This window comes from Ursus arctos, unplaced genomic scaffold (genome assembly GCF_023065955.2).
Source record: "Ursus arctos isolate Adak ecotype North America unplaced genomic scaffold, UrsArc2.0 scaffold_20, whole genome shotgun sequence".
NCBI classification, from domain to species: domain Eukaryota; kingdom Metazoa; phylum Chordata; class Mammalia; order Carnivora; family Ursidae; genus Ursus; species Ursus arctos.
The window spans coordinates 46,842,480-46,862,111 of NW_026622875.1; the positions used below are offsets into that span (position 1 = coordinate 46,842,480).

A 19,632-nucleotide genomic window follows, 5' to 3' on the forward strand; every position below is an offset into this window, starting at 1 on the left:
CCAGCTGATCAGAGTGGTCACTATCAGAACGTGAACAAAATGCTGGAGCTCACTAAAAAGGAACCTCACTTGGGAATTTCCCTACAGCAAAAAGACTGATTTTCTTTGTATTTTAGTGCGTCTAGATTTGACTATCGTCAGGGATTCTGACTTGGGGGGCTACTGTTAACTCGATTCTGAAAACTGAATCTCTGGAAGTCTGTGAGAGGTTGTGTTGTATTCACTAAGAAAATACAAATTCCTCTGAGTTCTGAGGAGAAAAAAGTTAATTGTACTTGCCCTGCAAATTCTCACGTGGACACTAAAAATATCACCATGAATGTTTTCTCTAGGAGCAAGTGCTCAGTGCCCAGTGAACCGCTGTCAGGGAGCAAGTGTGGAGGCTGTCGGTGGTGCAGCAGGCACGTGCGCCGTCCCGAGGCAGCAGCTCCCAGGTAAGATGGGACCTGTTCCTTCCTCAGCAAAGACATGCGCATGCCGGTCACCTCAGCTGAATGACCACAATGCCTGGAGGAAATGTGGAGTTTGCAGGGGAAGAGAGACCAAGTACCATCAATGCTTCTGTGGGCAGGCGAACATCTCCATCTCTGCCTGAGGTTCTCTCCAGCTCCACCTCATGCCCCACCACTAACACTCAGCGACAGGATGAAAGTGAGCTGCAGAGATGAAGTCTCCCTACTGGCTGGGTCAGCAAAGAGACTCAACATTTCCTTTTCCACTTCAGAAAGATCTGAAGTCTGGACGAGTAAAGAAAGATGGAACAGGCACAGATTTAGACTAAGTATGTATTTTAATTTCTACAAGGTCCCCCTTTCAAGTTTTAGGAACATTTAAATGAAGTGTATACAAATTAGACATTGCCAATATGTACAAAAGTATTTTCTACAGTTTTTGAACAATACCAGCTATATCATGTTTCATTTGCAGTAAACAAGATGTTACAAAAACAGTCCAATAATACATTTTCTATTAAGAAGCACAATACACAACATAATTAAATTTTATTAAAAAATAACTTAAAATACAGAACAATCCCCTCTAGGCAAAGCTATTTCTGTAATTCATTCAGTAAACACACAATTGAATGCTGCGGCTGAGGGCTGTTCTTTTCCATGGAGGAAACAATCGAGGCTTCCAGGGCCCACCTTTTTGGGATGAACTCCCCCGCAGTGGGCAGTTATTGTCTGGAGTAGGCAGGGTTCTAGAACATCCTGCCCCACCTGCAGCCCCCACTTCGTGCCCCCACCCCAGGACCCTGCACCTATGTAGTCACTCCTGCGATTACGCTATGATCTATGGCAGAGCCGACCTGAAAACAGGGAGACTTGATCAGTGGGCTTCATCTAATCATACGAACCTTAAAAATGGAGGAGGAAGGCAGGGGGATGGGAAGCATAATGGGCCACTGAGGGTCTGAAGATGGAGAGGAACGTGTAAGAAGGAATGCGAGCAGCCTTCAGGAGCTGAGGGAGAAGCCACCAGCTGACAACCAGCAAGGAACCAAATGAACTTGGAAATAGATTCTTCCCCAGAGCCTCCATAAAGGAATGCTGCCCTGCTGACTCCTGATTTCAGCCTGTGAGACCCTGAGCAGAGAATCCAGCCATACTACGCCAGACTCACAAGCTACAGAACTGAGCTCAGAAATGGGTGTTGTTTTAAGCTGCTAAGTGTGGGGTAATTTGTTACATAGCAATAGAAAACGAATACATTGTCCAAGGGTAACTTTTCTTAACCTAATTAGACCCGGCAGTTTCTGTGAGTTCTGAATGCAGTTTTTTTTTTTTCACGGAGTATTACAGGCAACTTTTGAAAACCCTTCACATGAATCACGCATTATTCTATATTCACTATGAAGTATGTCTGTTTGACTTGAGTCCTGTTTTTCTAATGTACTCTCATCTATCAACCTGGCAAACAGCTGACCATTTTAACCCTATTTATGAACATTTTATGGGTGATGGTTTTAATATATCCAAGGTCACCCCTCCACCCATCAAGGTTTGTCAGATCCCTCCAATTGAGGGCTCTTTCCCACTTCCCAAGTACCCCAAGCAAGGCCTGGGTAGGGTGGTGCGGAGTTCCACATCAAACATCCAATATGAATTTCTTCTGCATAACTGGCTTAAACTGGCACTAAGGTGATTAAGTACACTTGGGGGAAAAAACTCAAAGATTTAAAAAAAAAAAAACACCCACCAATTTTTACAGGTCAAATCATTTTTGGAGGAACCACCCAAAACTGAAAAGGTGTCATCTGTGCAGTCCTGTAGACCCCTCTTCCCCTGTGTCCTGGACTTACTCATGGCGTGCAAGCTTCACTGAGTCAGAAGGGGTCACAGCAGAAAGAGGAAAAACATGCTGGTGCTTAGAACAGTTCAGCTGCTGTTGTGGTAGATCTCTCCTACTTGAAAGACTTAAAAGCCCTCCACAATGTCTCCAGGATGGTGGCAGTGAGGTTCTGGTGGTACTTTGAAGTCTGCTCTTCAATCTGCTCTTCCAGAGGCCCGTGTGCCCGTTACTGGCAGCAGCCCCAAGGGGCCACACGACCCTCTGTGCCAATCCTGCCTGCTCCAGGGGACCCCAGGCCACAGCTGAGCTTGAGAGAAACCCTCCAAATATTTAATGTGAATATAGCTCAGAAGGAACCATGCCTGGTGCCAGCAAATTAAAAAAAAAAAAAAAAAAAATCACTTCTGAGATTCTAATGTAAAGTATAGTTGAAGAGGCACCAAAGGTACCGAGCACCAAAACATGAACGGGAATAGAATTGTCTTTTACGATCTAAACTTCTGGTAGTATTTATTAAAAAGCACATAAAACATCAGGGCCTTAGAGACAGTGCAGGTATTGATAGTTAAGGCTGATTTATTCTTCTTAACCTCACCCGCCAGCCTGGACTAATACAGATGGTGGGTTGTACGATGACCACTTTCCTGATCCTCTGAGACAACCAAGAAGGAAGGAATGAATTAAGAACCGCAGAGCCACTGCCTTACACTGCTGGCTACCATCAGTATCAATTCTGGGTGGTTTGTTTTTAAGAGCACATACGTATAAGATGGTGTAACTGGTATATAAATATTTGGCCACCTTTTAACAGTTCTTCACAGTTCTGTGCTTGGCAACATATATGCTAAAACCTGAAAAACGGGCAAAAAGAATCTGTATTCTAAGGAATACATGAGATGGAAAGAAACAATCTGTCTAAAATAATATTGCAAATTATACTTAAATTTCATGATTTCTTGATTCAAGAAAATGAAATTCATTTCCATAGTTGGCTACTGTAAAATGTGGCATAAAAATATTTTTAGGAGACATATCTGTATTTTAAATTCTGTGCACATGTAAATGGACAATAACAATTAAGAAGTGCCTATTTTTGAAACTTATCTCTAATACTGAAATAGAACAACAGACTGCCATTAATTTTCTTAAACTTTTAAGTTACCAGATATTTACAAATGAGATATAATTTGTATCAAAAAAGGGGACATTTTCAACTATATGTGCTGCTTTCACTGGGGCTCCGGTGATGAGAATAACTTCGGTCACTTTCACTGTCAGAGCCATAAGATCTACAACTCCTGTATGACAAAAGAAATACACAGACACCTTTTAACTTCGACCCTTTGAATTCCTCCCGAAGCTTCTTTTTTGATAAGAGCGGCTTGAAAGCAATACTGATATGGCATAGCACAGTGGGTGGATGAGTGGGGTCCTGACGGTGGCAACAGTGTAGACTTTTCAAAGATGTTTTAAATGACAGATGGCAGTAATATCAAGGTTAAGATAAAGAAACATCGCATCTTGGGAAATTACTTGAAATCCACTCATGCAAATGAGCAGAATAATTTTCCATGTTACCCAAAATGAACATCAATATTTAATTAGACCAAAGAAGCAAGGGATAAAAAAAGGTACATGAAGAGTTTCATTAAAAATATGGAAACCAAAATGGGGACCCCGTGAGGGGTGAAGGTGGGGCAGGCATGGACAGGACCACTGGGATACTGTGTCAAGAGGACCTGGCAATGGTCACCATTCACTTATTTTGAAAAATATTCAGGGAGCCAGTCACTTTGCTAGTTGATAGGGACATACACAGTAGACCAGATATCGTTTCCTGGGGCTCAAGGACTGCACAGAATAGTGGACAAGACAAAGAGGGCATACCGCGGGGAGGCGGGGGTGGCATAACTCAGGGTTATCAGTCAGGATGGCCCCCTGGGGCGGTGGGCTGCAGCTGAGACCTATAGGGTAGGTAGGTGGGAACTGGCCATCTCAAGAGGCGTGTGTATCTCCAGGCAGAAGGACAGGTTCTAGCACATTAAAGGAGGCAAGACAGAAAAGCCCCAGCTGGAGCTGGTAGGCGGAGAGGCCTTACATGCGATGCTAAAGAACCTGGACCTGCCCTTTTGGGCAGTACGGAGCTCTTCAAGTTTCAAACAAGGGGGGTGTCTAGATCACACTGATTTTAGACAAGGATCACTGACTGTAGTTGCAATGGATGGGGGAAGGGTAAGACCAAAAGCAACCAGGAAAGGGACATTACAAAAAGTTGCCATAAAGACTGGCAGTACCAGCCCAAACAGGTTATATAAAATATAGTATCTATAAATATCTGTAATACATAAAAATATATTTTTACTAAATATTGATGATATAAACCTCAACCCTGCTACTGAAGCAAATGATGACATTTTAGTATACTTTTTTTTTAATTTAAAAAATAAATTGGTTTTGCTATTTTTAGCAACTAGCCCTATTTAAAGGAGTGGGACATGGTCTCGATGGCCTTCTCTCTTTACTTCTTCCAAAAAAACTGTTTGTCCGAGGGTATGTAAATATTACAAAATCCATTTTAGATTCAAACATTAACAATAACCAACACACTTGACCCAGCAACCCTTAATACAAAAGCCACTTTTGGTAGATGCCTGTAGGTTGCTGAAATTCAAGAGAAAGGAGTTATCTCTCACCTCAGAGGATTATGCTTTCTCTTCCTGGAGCCCGTCTGTCACCTCCCCCACTCAAGTGCCCCCAATACCTTGCAGTCAGCGAGAGGAGGAGACCCACCTGGATCGCCTGTTGTAGCTTCTGCCTCGGTGGTAACTGTCACTCCTCTGGCTCCGGCTCCGGCTCCGGCTGGAGTAGCTATCGTAAGTGTAGGACCTGCTTCAACGGCAACAACAGACACTTAATTTCCCCATTCAAATACTCACATGCTTCCATTTCTTTTTCTGATCTACCTCATCAGTGTTCTCTGAGAACACAGGCACAATACAACCGTGTGAGGACACATCTGTACGGCAGGTACTGGAGACACTGAACGAGTGCCCCAGTGAGACTGACCACATGGAACAGAAAAATGTTCTTTTCTGCACTGAAAAATATCACAAAGTTAACACTGACTTAGTTTGACTGAATCTGGTGGATCTTCTTAGGTAATTATATTCAATAAATACCTGCCATTACAACTGGACATCAACTGTCACTTTGACACTAGAACACAATGGGCCAACATTGTATTGATAAAATGACAGATAAAAGCTGTCAAAAAAACCTCACGTAGACAGGAGATGATTTCATGAGACAAATACATGTATTTAAATTTTTCAATAGACTACAACACTTTTTAAAAGGGAATGAAGGGTTTTATAAAACAAGGCCTTTTAATTCTGCCCCCACAGGTGGTTCCCCACCTGCTGTCCATACCTGGACCGACTGTGGGGGTCGTACGAGCTGCTCCTGGATCTGCTCCTGCTGGATGTCCTAATAGGAATCACATGAGGAACCATCATTTTGTGGGTCAGGACAGGTAATATCAAAAATCTAGACATTTATTTGCCCATCAAGGAAAAAACACAATGAAATCCAGTAGCTGTATTTATTTCATTTCTTTAACAAAAGTACATTGGATTTTTAAAATCCTTTTTTTTAAAGGATTTCATTCTGATTTTTTGTTCTTCTATGAGGTGCACATCACCAAAGTCACCGAGGAGGTTCTAACTGGGTGGGGAGGGGGAAGTCTGAACAGGTCAGACACTGTGGGTAAAGTGAAGCTGCAGCAGTGGAAAATACCTGAGAGGCAAAAGAGGGTTTCATGAAGCTGGGAGAAATACAACCCTGGGATCACCCCCCACATGCTCCACCCTGTGGCCCATTACCAAATCCTAGCCCAATCCCTAACCCAAGCCAAGAGGTGACTGCAGATGTGAACTGAGGTCAAGGTAGATATACTGGAGGTGGGGGGTGGGGAGATAGTGGGCAGGGCCTTCTTAAAAGATTTCTATTGCTTCTCTTTCCTCAGTCTGATAAGATTGAGGATAGCCAGTGAGAATGTGACAGTTCCTAGAAAGAAACGACTAGACGAGACAACAGGCCTGTCTGGTACTGAGCAATGACAGTATTCTTATCAACAGCTCCCCCACTCTGCCTGTGCAGGCCTTGAAAAGCAGACGGGATGCAGACCACATGGCAGGGGGGGGTTCCCACACTCACCTATGACTTTTGTAACTGCGGTAGGAACTGCTCCGGCTTCTGGTGCGGCCTCTGCTGTACCATCCTCTGCTCCGACTTCTAGAATAGCTTCTTGATCTACAATGAAGGTGAAAAAATATAATTATGTTAACTCACCATGCTGTTCAATTATTAGTAGGACAGGAAGGGGAGAACACAACAAAAGGGAAGGTCGTCCACAAACTCTTCACAGTGGGTTTGACAGTGACAGCAAATGAGGGTTTAAACTGAACAGACTGAAATAAACCAGAAAAGGTGGTAAAGGTATATTCATTGGAGCCCTATTTGTAAGACTGGAAGAAGAAATAATCCAAAGCTCCATTAATGACAGAATGGCGTGTGTGTGTGGGGGGGGGGGGGGGAAGCACAGATATACAGTAAAATATTCTCGAGTAGGAAAACTGAATGAAGTACAGCTACACACATCAACAGAGAACATAATGTTGAGTAAAAAATGCATAGAACTTTTATGTATGTATATCTGTATGGATTTTGTTTGAAGACACGCAAAAATACTGTATACAAATAGAAATATCTGTAGCAAAACTAAAGAAAAACAAAACTACAACAAAAGTTTACAATAATGTTTAATTCTAGGAGAGAAGAGAGAAAGTAGGGTGGCACTGGGTAGGGATGTATCAGGTATGTCAAAGCTCTATTTTTTTGAACCTATATGACATTTTAAATTATTTATCTCTATCTAATCATTTAGATTATTTAGTATTTAATAAGACAAGGAACTAAAGCAGTACAGTTCACCAGCTCTTCGGGCCTGCTGGGAGTCAGGGCAGGAGGAGGAAGAAGAGCCCGCAACACAAGCATGGAATGGTCTGAGAGGGACAGGGAGAGCTAGCAGCAGGTTCCAGAAGGACCAAAAGGACTGAAAACATGCTCTGGCACTCATGCAAAGTACCCGAAAATAGCCCTTTTAGGAAGAAGCAGGGGAGGGAAGGCGCAGAAGACACACTGCAAGCAACTAAAAAGTAAATGGGAGACAGTTATTACAGATGGCAAGTGTTGGTTCCTATTTTTAAAGAAATCCGGGTGAGAAAGGGAAGATAAATAGCTAGAAAGGGGGGGAAAAATCCCATCAATTTTTTATTTTAGACTCAAGTGATGAAAAGCAAGCACAATATACTAAGGAAATATGAGCAATTAAGAGGGATAGTGAAGTAAAACCATGAAATATTTACAAGGGGAAAAAAAAGGAACACAAATTACTTATTAACTTCGTATCACCATCACTAATTTTTTTAGTTTGTAAAAATTCTCATTTTCTGCACAATCCAGTCTATGCTGACGACAAAAGTTAGATGCAACTTGAACCAAAATAAATAAATTTAAAGATGATGGTTTTTACCATTCCCCTCCCTGCTAACCCTTGAATAAAGATCAACTAGATGCAGGTCTTGGGAAGGTTAGCGTTGGCTCTCTGGCTCCCCCTTCCACTTGTGTAAAATGGAGCGTTAGATTAATGATCTCTAAAGCCTACCTAATTCTGTAAACTCAGGATTCCTTCTATAGCATCACTAAGAGATGCAAGAGCAGCGTCACACCATTAGAGAGAGAGACTTGCCACCTATCATGACAATTCATTTCTACTGCCAGAGAGCTTTAATTGACAAGCAATAGTTTTTGACACTGAATCCAAATTTCTTCGCCTAAAATCCCCACTTCCTATGTCCTCAATCGGCTCTCTTAGTCACACAGCACAAGACTTCCCCTTATTCCTTTCCAGATATTTGGAAATAGTGATCTTGTCTGTAATTCTGATGTTCTTCCAAGTTAAACAGTAACAGACGCTCCTTGGCGGCGGCGGGGGGGGGGGGGGGGGGGGCAGGGGCGGGGGGGGGGCAGGGGCGGGGGGGGCGGGGGGGGGGCAGGGGCGGGGGGGGGCGGGGGGGCGGGCTAACTACATTGCTCACCGATAAGATGACGTGGAACTTCGAGATCGACTTCTTGAGTGACTGTAGGAGACAGACCTTGTTCTGTGTCTTGATTTGGTTTCCGATTTACTTCGAGATCTGCTTGGACTCCTGGACTGGCTATCCCCATCTCGACTAGGTGTCTGCTCATCACTTGAACTCTCCTGATTCCTTGGCCTCCGGTTTAAGCGTGCTGTCTTTCTTACTTCATCAAAGAGAGACCCAGGCCGAACTTTATTTTTGCTTTTAATTTCTATCCTCAAGCCTTGTGGCTTCATCTCAGGGACAGCAGTCAACGCCTTCACCTCCATGGCGCTGGATGTGGGAGCCGTCGGTGCCGCCAGGTTCCCCACCCCTTGCAGGGGCTTCCATTTGTTATCCCGGAGACCAATCTGGCTCTTCTCAGCCCCCTCTCTCTTCACAGTGCTTTCTACAGCACTGGCCAGGCTAGCAGGGCTGGTGTCCCATTTCCCCACGTCCCCCATCATTTTGCTTTCAGACACGCTGCTTTCCTGTTTTACCTCCTCGGTCTCAGGATGCTCTGTGTGCATATCCTGTTTCAGAACGCTGCTTATGTCTGGGGTGGCAAGCTTTGAATTCCCTAGAGGGGATGCCTCCTTGGCCGGGGAACTCCTATCAGGGGTGCAAATCTCCATGTTGTCATCTGTCTGCAGCACATCCTCCACGGCGCTTGGGACACCTTCCGCAACACGCTGAATGCTGGAGGGAGAAGCGGCTCCGTGTCCCTCAGTATTGAAAGCCGTGGGAGAAGCGCTGAGTTTACTATCCTCTTTAGTAGGCTGATCAGCATCTGATGAAGTCATGACTGGATTACATTTACCTGAAAGGCTGCCCTCTTCGCAGGACTTCTCAGTGTGTGGAGTATTTTCTTTCATGGTTTCACTATTTTCAGAAACTGGTTTTTTCTCTTTTGCCTCCTGAGTAACTTGTTTTTCACTAATCTCCTCCTCCTCCTCCTCACCAAATTCTAGCGGAGGCTGCCAGTGAAATGCCTGTTTTCGTTTTGGAGCTTTGTGCTTTTTGTCTTTTTTCCCTTTCAATTTCTCCTTCGCTTTTTTGGTCTGTTCCCTTTTAAGATTTTCCTTTGACCCATGTTTGTGCTTCCGTGCCTTTCTTCTAGTGTTTTCTGAATTGGAATAGGACCCCTCAGAGTCAGAGGTTGAAGACCGCCGCTTACTTGATTTCCAAGCACCATTACCATCAGGCAGCGAACTACCTGCCGAAGACTTTGTTGGGGGTTTGGCTTTGCTGTGAATTTCACCAAACTCTGACTCAGAATCTGATGTAGCCTCACCTTCCTCCTTATCAGAAGATGGCCGGGAAATATTTTTACTGTTTTTAGTTACATCTCGTTCAGAGTTTGACTCCGAGTCCCATCTACTCCCAGCATAATTCTTCCTTTTGGGCTTACTGCCATTTCTAAGGTGATCAGAAAGCTTCTCTTTCAAGGCCCTTTTCTTTGAACGAGGGCATTCCTGTCCAGGCTTGGATTTCTCTTCATCTCTGTTTTTCTCTTGCTTGTTGTTCATTTCCACTTGGACTTGCTTCTCTTTTTCCTGTGCTGACTGTGTAACCTGAACACTTGACTGTTCACTGTCTGAAGAATCATCTAAAGATGACCTGCTTTCACTATACTTTCTCTGACTCGAAGACTTCTCTCTGCTTTTCACATATTTATTGCGAAGTCTCTTCTCAGAGCTGCTGCTATGCCTCCTATTTGAAGTGCTGTTTTTTTTCCCACTGGATCTAAATTTTCTCTTGGCTCGTCTTGCATCATCACTGCTAACAGAAGAGTATGACGATGATCTACTACATTGTGAATGATCACTGTATTTATTTCGTGAATGAGATCTGGATGAGGCAGACCTAGACCTTGAATGTGAACTAGCTATACTTCGTGACCTTGTGTATGATCTGGAGTAAGATCTACTCCTAGAAGATCTGCTCCTTGACCTTGGTGAGCTTTCCGAACTTCTATCACTGTATTTTGAATAAGCACTCCGATCACTTTCTGAATTTTTTTCTCTTTTATGGTAGGATGATGAACTTCCAGTCTCTTTGATATTTGCTAAGCTGTAAGTGCTTTGGAGGGGCAGCAAATGGGTTGTTTTAGCTTTCATTTCCTGAATTCGCTCATAGGAGGGCTTCCAGGGCTTCTGTCCGGGCTTCCACCTTGAAGGAGGGGGACTGTCACTCAATGGTATTACAGGAATATTTTCCGCCACCACTGGTTGTACTACGACATTTTCATTTTGTGGCACTGTTGCTCTTAAAGGTTCCGTCTTAACTGGTTTATTTTCGCTTAACTGAGACGTTGTTCGTCTTGGTGATTTTGATGCTGTCCTTTGGTGCCCTGACTTGGAAGTAGATCTGGACTTTGATCTACTCCGAGAATGTGATGAGGATTTTGATGGAGTCCTTGATCTTGAGCTTCCTCTAGAGTAAGACTGCGAGTGAGATTTAGATCTATAGGAGTCTCTACTGGAATGGGTTGAAGAGCTCTGGTCATCCTTATCAGATTTAGACCAGTCCCTCTTTGATGAGTGATGAGATGATAACGAGGAAGAACGAGATCTCCTTTCTCTGTCACAAGAGGATTTCATTCGTCGGGTGGAAGATTTTGAGGATTCTCTGTCTGATGGTACAATAATCCTTCTCTTCTTAGTCTGCTTATGTCTTCTGCAATGTTTCTGCTTTTTAGCTTTCTTTTTATGTTTAACCTTTTTCTCTTTCCTGCGTTTTTTATGGTGACCATCGGAGTGTCTTGCTGCACTAAGGTCTGAATAATATCCATTATAGGACCACGATCTGGATCTCTGGGACAGGCTTCTCTCATCCCATCGGCTTGAACAGGGGTCACTTAATCTATTAAAAAGGACACAATACGCATGCCATTATTTACAAGCATGTTTTCTATGCTCTAAGTTTAAAACACATTTGTTGTCAATACAAATGTATTGACAAAAGCCTAGTTAAGAACAAAGTACTGACTCCATCAACACTTGAAGCACACATAGGAAGGATATATCAAAGGCTGATAGGCCCCATCTTGACCTCATAACTTCAGAGATACACACTGACAACTACTAACAGATTCACTTATAAAAGGATTTTTTAACTAAGCAAAAGATTTCAAATTTGACAGAAAAACGGTTTTGAACCAAACCAAAACAATTCATCACGAGACCACTGCTGACATACTGAGTTCCCTGGCTAGGATGTTCATGACCCTCTGCCTCCGGGAACAATTTCTGAGGGAGATCAAATCAAGTTTCCAAACAATTCTGTTGATTCCTAGATACAGGACAGCGGCCTGAACTTTAAAGAGGAAGCCTCTTAAGAAGCTAGCATGGCTATTTTTTATTTCAGCTTCACAGAGGTAATCAAGACTTTCTCTTAAGATTTTAAATTACTTACTACAGAAACTGAGGAAAAAGCATATGAAAATAGATGCAGGCTTTACAATCTTAGTGGTAATGCGTAATGTCAGGGCTCAAAATTGAGAGTTATCTACACCACTGTGTCTAAATCACTCTTACACAGCAGACGCATTCCCTCTTCCCACTTCTAACCATTCTACTGGACACCCACAGAGGAGAAGAGACTGCTACCATGAACAACTATAGAGGGTCCACTGGTGTATTTTTCACTAGCTGTTCCAGAGCCAGCCCCATTTCTACAATAGCTATTCCACTATGGGGTGTTACTGAGGGTAAGCGATGGGTGCACTTCTGAAGAAGCAACAGTCCATGGGGTCAGAAGTTAATGCACATGCCAGGCACAGATTTTCCTACCTACCAATTCATTCATCAGTGACTAAGAGACCTGGCTAGGAAAGAATCTGCTATATGATTTTTAAATCCTGATTATTTCTAAAATTGTACACGATATCTTTGAAAGATTCAGTAGTTTTATGGTTTTGTGAGGGAAGACAGAATTCTGATTTAAAAGCACCCTGAAGCCCATCAGCCCTTCTACTTAATAGCTCTCTTTCTGCCACGTATTCCCAAATGTATTCTCTTTGGTTACGGTCTAACTTTAAATGTTAAGTCTTTAATGAAAAGTCCAGAAGTCTCTAGCCTCTTAACACTTAAAATATAGTCAACACAGGATTGTGCTCAAACTCAAAGCTCTTACTTGTCTCCTTTACTCCATTTTTCTCCACTAGGTGGTCTGTATGCTCTTAATCTCTGCATTTCCTCTTTCCAGTGAGGAGGAGTTTCACTACTATCATCATCGTCTGATTCAGAACATGATCTTGATCTTGGAGGAGTGTGATAGCGCTTCAAAAACAAAGATAGGAGTAACCGTTTTTAAAACACTGCTCAATTACAGTCTGCAGTAGGACACAGGTAGAAGACTCAATCTCAGATGCCATTCAAAAGCAAGAACGATTAAAGTACAAAAGGATGGTATGAAGTTATCTCAAACATAAGAAACTAAACAGGATTTTTTTTTCTTGGAAGTCCTAATGGTTACATTCAAAGCCTAGATTAGTCAACATACTAAGATTTTTCAACATACTCACTCACTGTTTCACATATCACTTCATACTTAAAATGCAGCAAGAAATTTTTATCTAATAGCAGTACCTATGGAAAATACAACTAGCTCCTTAACAGATCTTAGACTGTACCTAAAATTAAAGCTAGGATTTCGCCTATACTGCTTAGATAAGTAATTTGAAAATAAGAAAAGTCTTAACACACATACAATTGTGCCCCTTCCTTTAATCTTCCGTCCAGATTTTGATACAGATGGTTTCTGATCACTTACAATGGGTGTAACATCAGGAATCTTCCTGGAAAAGAAGATTGAAAATTAAAAATAAGCAAATGCTAGGCAGTGTTCTCAATATTTAAATGCAGAATTTATGCTCCTATAATACAAAAAAATCATTTCATTTAGATCTAACACTTTTGTAGAATGAGGCACTCCATGTAACCTCATTTTCTAGGCAAACTCTTTAAATGCCAAACCTTAAAAAAAAAAAAACCCAAAAACCCAATTGGGTAGAAATGTATGTATGATACTATGCATCTTTATAAATATAGTACTACTTTTAAACAAAACCCGTTTTTACCTGTCTCTTGTCAAAACAGTGATGTTTTAAGAGAATCCTAAGATATTTCTGACTCTGATGCTTAAATTTTGTTTTTAAAACTATATTTTATTTTATCTTACATTTTTTAATAACTCATTTGTCTCCCCCACTCTACAATAAGCTGCCCCTTCTTCAATGCTCTGAATCTGCTGCCTTATGGTAATTCTAAGAGCATAGACTTTGTGGCAGCTGTCGTCCTCCATGCATGAGAAGTCTTCATACCTCAAATTTATCTATTACTAACATGATGGCTAGCTCTTATTGAGTACTTACGATGTGTCAGACATTATGTTAATAAGCATTAACATAATTGAGTCAAATGTATGTAACGTAAAATTGGCCATTAAAAGTGTACAGTTCAGTGTATTAATTATTTGCTGTTGTATAACCATCACTACTATCTTTCTAAAACTTGTTTCATTATACTCTCCCCCCCATCCCCCTGAACTCCCTCAGCCTCTGGTAACCTCTAATTTATGGCCAAATAACATCCATTGCATGTACACATCACATTTTGTTTATCCAACCATCTGTTGGTAACTTGGGATCTGTCTCTTCCTTTTTGCTACTGTGAATATGTTGCAATGAGCACTGACATACAAGTATCTGTTTGATTTTCTATTTTCAATTCTTTTGAATATATACCTAGCCATGGAATTGCTTGGTTATATGGTAAATCTATATTTGACTTTTTGAGGAAAAACCAAACTATTTTCCACAACGTCTGAATCATCTTAGACTCCTGCCACCAATGTATAAGGATTGGAATTTCTCCATATCCTTGCTGACACTAGTTTTTTGGGGTTTTGTTTTAAACTATAGCCATCCTGGCAGGTGAGTATTATCTCACTGTGGGTTTGATTTGTATTTCCCTAATGACTAATTATGTTAAGCATCTTTTCCTGTGCTTACTGGCCATTTGTATGAAACATCTATTCAAATGTTATGCCTATTTTTAAATTGAGCTTTTTATTATTGTTATCCGTGCTTTTGGTGTCAAATGTAAGAATTCACTGCCAAACCCAAGGTCATAAAAATTTACTCCTATGTTTTCTAAGAGTTTTACAGTTTTAGTTCTTGTATTTAGGTCATGGACCCATTTTAATTTCTATATATCATGTGAGGTAGGGGTCCAACACTACTCTGTCGCATGTGGAAATCCAGTTCTCCCAGCACCATTTGTTGAAGAGACAGACTTCTTTCTCTATTGAATGGATTTTGCATCCTTTTCTAAAATCAACTGGCCATACATACCGGTACAGGTTTATTTCTGGACTCTCAATTCTACCCCATTGGTCTATATATCTATCTTAATGCCAGTACCACACTATTTTGATGACTGTAGCTTTGTGTTAAGTTTTGAAATCAGAAGGTATGAGTGCTCCAACTTTGTCCTTCTTTTTCAAAGACTGTTTTGGCTATTCAGGGGCCCCCTAAAATTCCACATGATTTGATATTGACTTTTCCATTCCTGCAAAAAGGCTGCTGAAATTTGATAGGGACTGCACTGAACCCAAAGCTTGCTTTGAAGAGTACTGACATCTTAACAACATTAAGTCTCCCAATCCATGAACATGCAACGTCTTTCCATTTATTTAGGTCTAAATATTTTATAATTTTCACTGTACAAGTCTTTCACCCCTTTAAATTTATTCCTAAGTATTTTATTAGATGTTGTTTTAAATAGAATTGCTTTCTTAATTTCCTTTTCAGATTGTTCATTGCTGGTTGTTAGTAAGCACTTTAAAGTTTAGCTCACTGAATTCTCGTAACAACACTATGAGGTAGGTACTATTAGCATTTTTAAAGACAGAGAATTTTAAGATTAAGAGGTTACAAATCTTGCCCTAAGTCACAGAAAGAAATGTAACTTGACTCTTAAAGCCAACAAAAAGGGTTTTCTAAGGCTCCAGGAATCGGGCTCCAGATAAACATACAATGTTACTATAAAAAAATCTTAACAAAGTATATGTGTAGTTTTTTCAGTCATTTCATGACATTACTTAATTCTCACAGTAAGATAAGTAGGTACTCTGGGTAGGCAACTGTTAACCCCATTTTCCTCATGAAGAAAAAGCACTGAACTTGCCTAAACGTGTTCAGCAAAAATTAAAGTTTACCTGGGAACCTTTTAGGTACTGGTCCAATGCTACCACCCTCCACCTCTCCCCAGAACACTCTGATTTGATTTGCTGTATGGCTCAGAAGTTGGTATTTTTAAAAGCCTGCAAATTATTCTAAAGCTGTTACAGCTAAGGTTGAGAACAAATAAACTAGAGCCAAGTGTGGAATCCAAATTCCGCTAAGCAAATTACAAATGATAAAAGCTTAACTGCTGGTAAATCAGTAAGGTGGCAAGTTCACTATGGCTGATAGCCCCTGCTTCTTTCCCTTGCATATGTTGAGTTCTTGAAGCACACTTAATTACAGCTCCCAAACAACTGGTCAAAATCTCAAAGATCCTAATAAAATAGACCAACTGTGCTATCTTAAATGACACAACTACCAGCCAATTATAATTTAAAATACTTCTGCACAAAATAACTTCCAAAAATGTTATGTGACCAAAGAGTGATGACCAAAAAAATTATCAGCACTTTTCAATCACAAACGCAGTCACTGCTTAGTAACACCAGATTTAAAAAAGTCAGCAAACTTTTTCTGACAAACATCTGGGAGTAAGTATTTTAGGATTTGTAGGCCAAGAAGAAAATTAAGATTTTATATAGGTACTCAGATAACAAGTGAGAAAACAGATTTTCACTAATGTTTAATCAGTAAAATTTGCAACATGACAACTGATATCATTTCTTTGTAATAAAGATCTACTAAGGAGAGGAATGGAGTTCTTCTGGGCTGGGGGGGGGGTGGCAAATAACATTTCACCTAATTAGGATTCATCGTGTTCCCTATCAAAACAGATAATGCTGTTCTTCCAGTAATGCTGATCTGTAATGAGATTGTTCATATTTTATCTTTAAAAATCTCTTTTCACATACAGGGGTTATAGGTGCAGGACCTGAAATTCTGGCGAGCTGTACACAGCATCATTGTGATTCGCAGCGCACCAAGCTGCAGTGTAAAGCAACAGGGCACCACATACAAACTCTGCTACAACTACTCGAGTCCGCTGCTGTCACATGGAAACAGCGCTTTCATATTTTCTTACAGTGAACAAATGGGTATGGCTGTGTTCCAGTAAAACTTTATTTACGCACACTGAAATTGGAGTTTCATTTAATTTCCAAACGTCACAAAATACTACTCTATTTTTTCTACAAACATTTAATCATGTAAAAACTTTTTTTTTTTTTTAACCTCATAGGCTGTACAAAAATAGCCCATGGACAACGCCAGCCATATGAGAGAGAAACTGACCTTTCAAGTTTCCTGCCTTTTGAAAGCCAAACAGATTTGATCAATGAACTTGGTGTCTTGTATTTTAAGAAAGAAGAGTCCCACTAAAATTTACTAACAAGCCGGAATTTGAAATGAAATATCAGCATGTGAAAAGCTTTTGAAAAGATACATCCTATTTTATAACAGCTTTTTATTTATTTTTTTAAGATTTTATTTATTTATGTGACAGAGAGACAAACAGCCAGCAAGAGAGGGAACACAAGCAGGGGGAGTGGGAGAGGGAGAAGCAGGCTCCCAGTGGGAGGAGCCCGATGCGGCACTCGATCCCAGCACTCTGGGATCACGCCCTGGGCTGAAGGCAGACGCTTAATGACTGAGCCACCCAGGCACCCCCTATAACAGCTTTTTAAAATGAGACAATATTTGGCTTTAAAAATGTTTAATGAACTGAATGATAAGCTTATGTAGAAAACTGACTGAAAAGAGGGACATTTGCATCACTTCTCAGCCTTCAACAGAACTCTTCATAGGGAACTTATCAATGATATGCCACATTATGGTATTTTTGTTCAAACATTTCTTTTAATAATTCTCAACCTGAGATAACACACAAAATATACTACATAGTATTTTTTGAGACCACATCTAAAGCTACACATTATCTTTCCCAATGCAGAGAAGTTATCACTGAGCAAGTTAGCAAGAGTCACATACTTATGATACTAAGTTGTATCCCCAATCACTATGCAATTAATTTTACACTATTCAGACTGGAACACGTTTTATCATTCAATTGAATCCAAACAGTTCAACTGACCCTTTGTTCTGACAACCAAATCTCACCGCTAATGAAAAGCAAAGGAAAAAAAATTAGTAAAGAAACCTTTCCAGAGCTCCAGTAAGAACTTCTCCCCTGGCCAACTTGCCCAACCCTCTTACCCTACAAGTAGAATGTGAATTCTGAAAGGCAGGGTACATGTCATTCATTAACCTGGCATCTCCCACAGTATAGTTCCAAGTGCTTTGACTATAGGTCATGCTCAATAAATGAGTGTGGAACCGCAATGAGCTGATGGAATTATCATTCACAGAAATGAAAACACAGCGGTTTATAACCCTACTTACGGTTCGGGTTCCACTGTGACAAGAGGCATATCTCTTCTCAGTAAAAATCGGTTCTCAGGAACTGGAGGAATCTCCTCCGGGCGGACCACAGGCTTTTCCCTTTTAGCATTTGAATCAACTGACCTTTTTTCATTGGTATCACTCCTCTCCGAGTGACTTAGAAAGAACAAAGAATGTCACCAATTAAAATGTGCAATGTTTGCATTTCACGATAATCTTAAATAATATTATTATGTAGTAATTAATAATAGCAATAAAATAGATTTGATAACTTACAAATCTCACTCAAAAGGTTTGTACAGTTTTCACAAAGAGAACATATAAACACAGTGCTAAATGCCATAGTACTAAAATTCTGGTACGAAAATTGTCAAGTGATCCTTTTTTAAGTTTCAAGGATTTTTTTTTTATGTGCAAACACATAAATCTTTGATATGAAATGTCTGTGCTACCCCTAGAATAGTCAAATTTCAAATTAAAGTCCAAAAAATCTTATCCTTTTTCAATAACAGGTTATGAAGCTAAGTTTACACAATTGCACAAGCTTTCCCCATCAGGATACGTGTGTGTTTTTTAGCTTAAGATTCACCTGGTGTTTCGCACTCACCCTTTTGGGCTCATTATATGTTTACTCCTTGGCTCTTCTGAACTGCTTGCTTCCTTTCGTCTCTTTTTAGAATGTTTAACTTTTGGCCGCCTCTTACGTTTCCTCCTCCTGCTTCTCTCATGTTCAATTTCACTTTCTGAAGAAGATTCTGAAGAGGAAGAGGAATCGGAAGAGGAATCCGAGTCTTCTGAATGAGTTGGTTTCTTCCTTTTTTTCTCAAAAACTTTTAAGAAATATTAACAAGAATATTAGTACTGGATTTCAGTGCCTACCTTTCAGAGTAAAACATGTGACTACCTAGTATCGTAAAACATGCTTTATCAACAGAAAACTAAAGACAAAATTTAAATAAACTTTTCTTCATGTTGATAATACAATTTGCTGCTGAGATTGTACGGTAACAAAGCCCTTGCCCTCATGAGGCCTATATTCTAGTTGGATCGGATAAGAAAATAAGTAACTGCATAATATGACAAATGGAAAGTGCTAGGAGAGAAACACACACAAAAACTGCATAATATGACAAATGGAAAGTGCTAGGAGAGAAACACACACAAAAAAACAGGGTAAAGGGAATAGGGAGAGTGGGGGGTAACTGAAAATTACACTGGAACAGAGACCGAAGAAAGTGAGGTAAGGGGTCATACAGATATCCGGATGGAATGTGCGGCAGACAGAGGGGACAGCCAGCACGAAGGTCCCTGCAAGCTTGGCGTGTCTGAGTAAAGGTCAACATGGCCAGGATGACAATGAATGAGGGGGAAGAGGGGAGAGAAACAGCAGAGAGCAGATGCCTTACAGACCAAGTAAAGACTAGCTTTGGCTGACTGAGAAGGGAGCCCTTGGAGAAGGTTACTCTGGTTGCTGTTAAGGACAGATTACAGAGGCTCATGAGTACAAGCAAGGAGACCAGTCTGAAATTTACTGCTGCTGAGAAAAGATATAGAGAAGGACAGAGGTAAATG

At 40.7% G+C, this 19,632-nt stretch overlaps 1 protein-coding gene and 1 long non-coding RNA gene across 10 annotated transcripts in view; one reads left to right on the top strand and one right to left on the bottom strand.

Annotated features, from left to right (window-relative positions):
* LOC113253825 (uncharacterized) overlaps positions 1-19,041 on the top strand; it is a 24,156-nt gene extending 5,115 nt beyond the window's left edge. For 2 of the 4 annotated variants that reach the window (XR_008960685.1, XR_003315543.3), the window contains 3 exons: positions 333-781; positions 5,697-5,824; positions 16,577-19,041. This is a non-coding gene — a long non-coding RNA (uncharacterized LOC113253825). Of the gene's footprint in view, positions 1-332; positions 1,821-5,696; positions 5,825-16,576 lie in introns of those variants that run through there. The other 2 variants (XR_008960684.1, XR_007189126.2) reach the window with 2 other exon arrangements.
* Positions 772-19,632, bottom strand: part of NKTR (natural killer cell triggering receptor) — a 54,960-nt gene continuing 36,099 nt past the window's right edge. For 4 of the 6 annotated variants that reach the window (XM_048216043.2, XM_026496805.4, XM_026496809.4 and 1 more), the window contains 9 exons: positions 18,668-18,890; positions 18,061-18,216; positions 13,185-13,272; positions 12,609-12,754; positions 8,451-11,336; positions 6,508-6,603; positions 5,722-5,778; positions 5,083-5,181; positions 772-3,590 (listed from right to left, as the gene is read on the bottom strand). In XM_048216043.2, the coding sequence (XP_048072000.1) occupies positions 3,503-3,590; positions 5,083-5,181; positions 5,722-5,778; positions 6,508-6,603; positions 8,451-11,336; positions 12,609-12,754; positions 13,185-13,272; positions 18,061-18,216; positions 18,668-18,890 (3,839 nt within the window). In that variant the 3' untranslated portion in view covers positions 772-3,502. Of the gene's footprint in view, positions 3,591-5,082; positions 5,182-5,708; positions 5,779-6,507; positions 6,604-8,450; positions 11,337-12,608; positions 12,755-13,184; positions 13,273-18,060; positions 18,217-18,667; positions 18,891-19,632 lie in introns of those variants that run through there. The other 2 variants (XM_026496806.4, XM_057316064.1) reach the window with 2 other exon arrangements.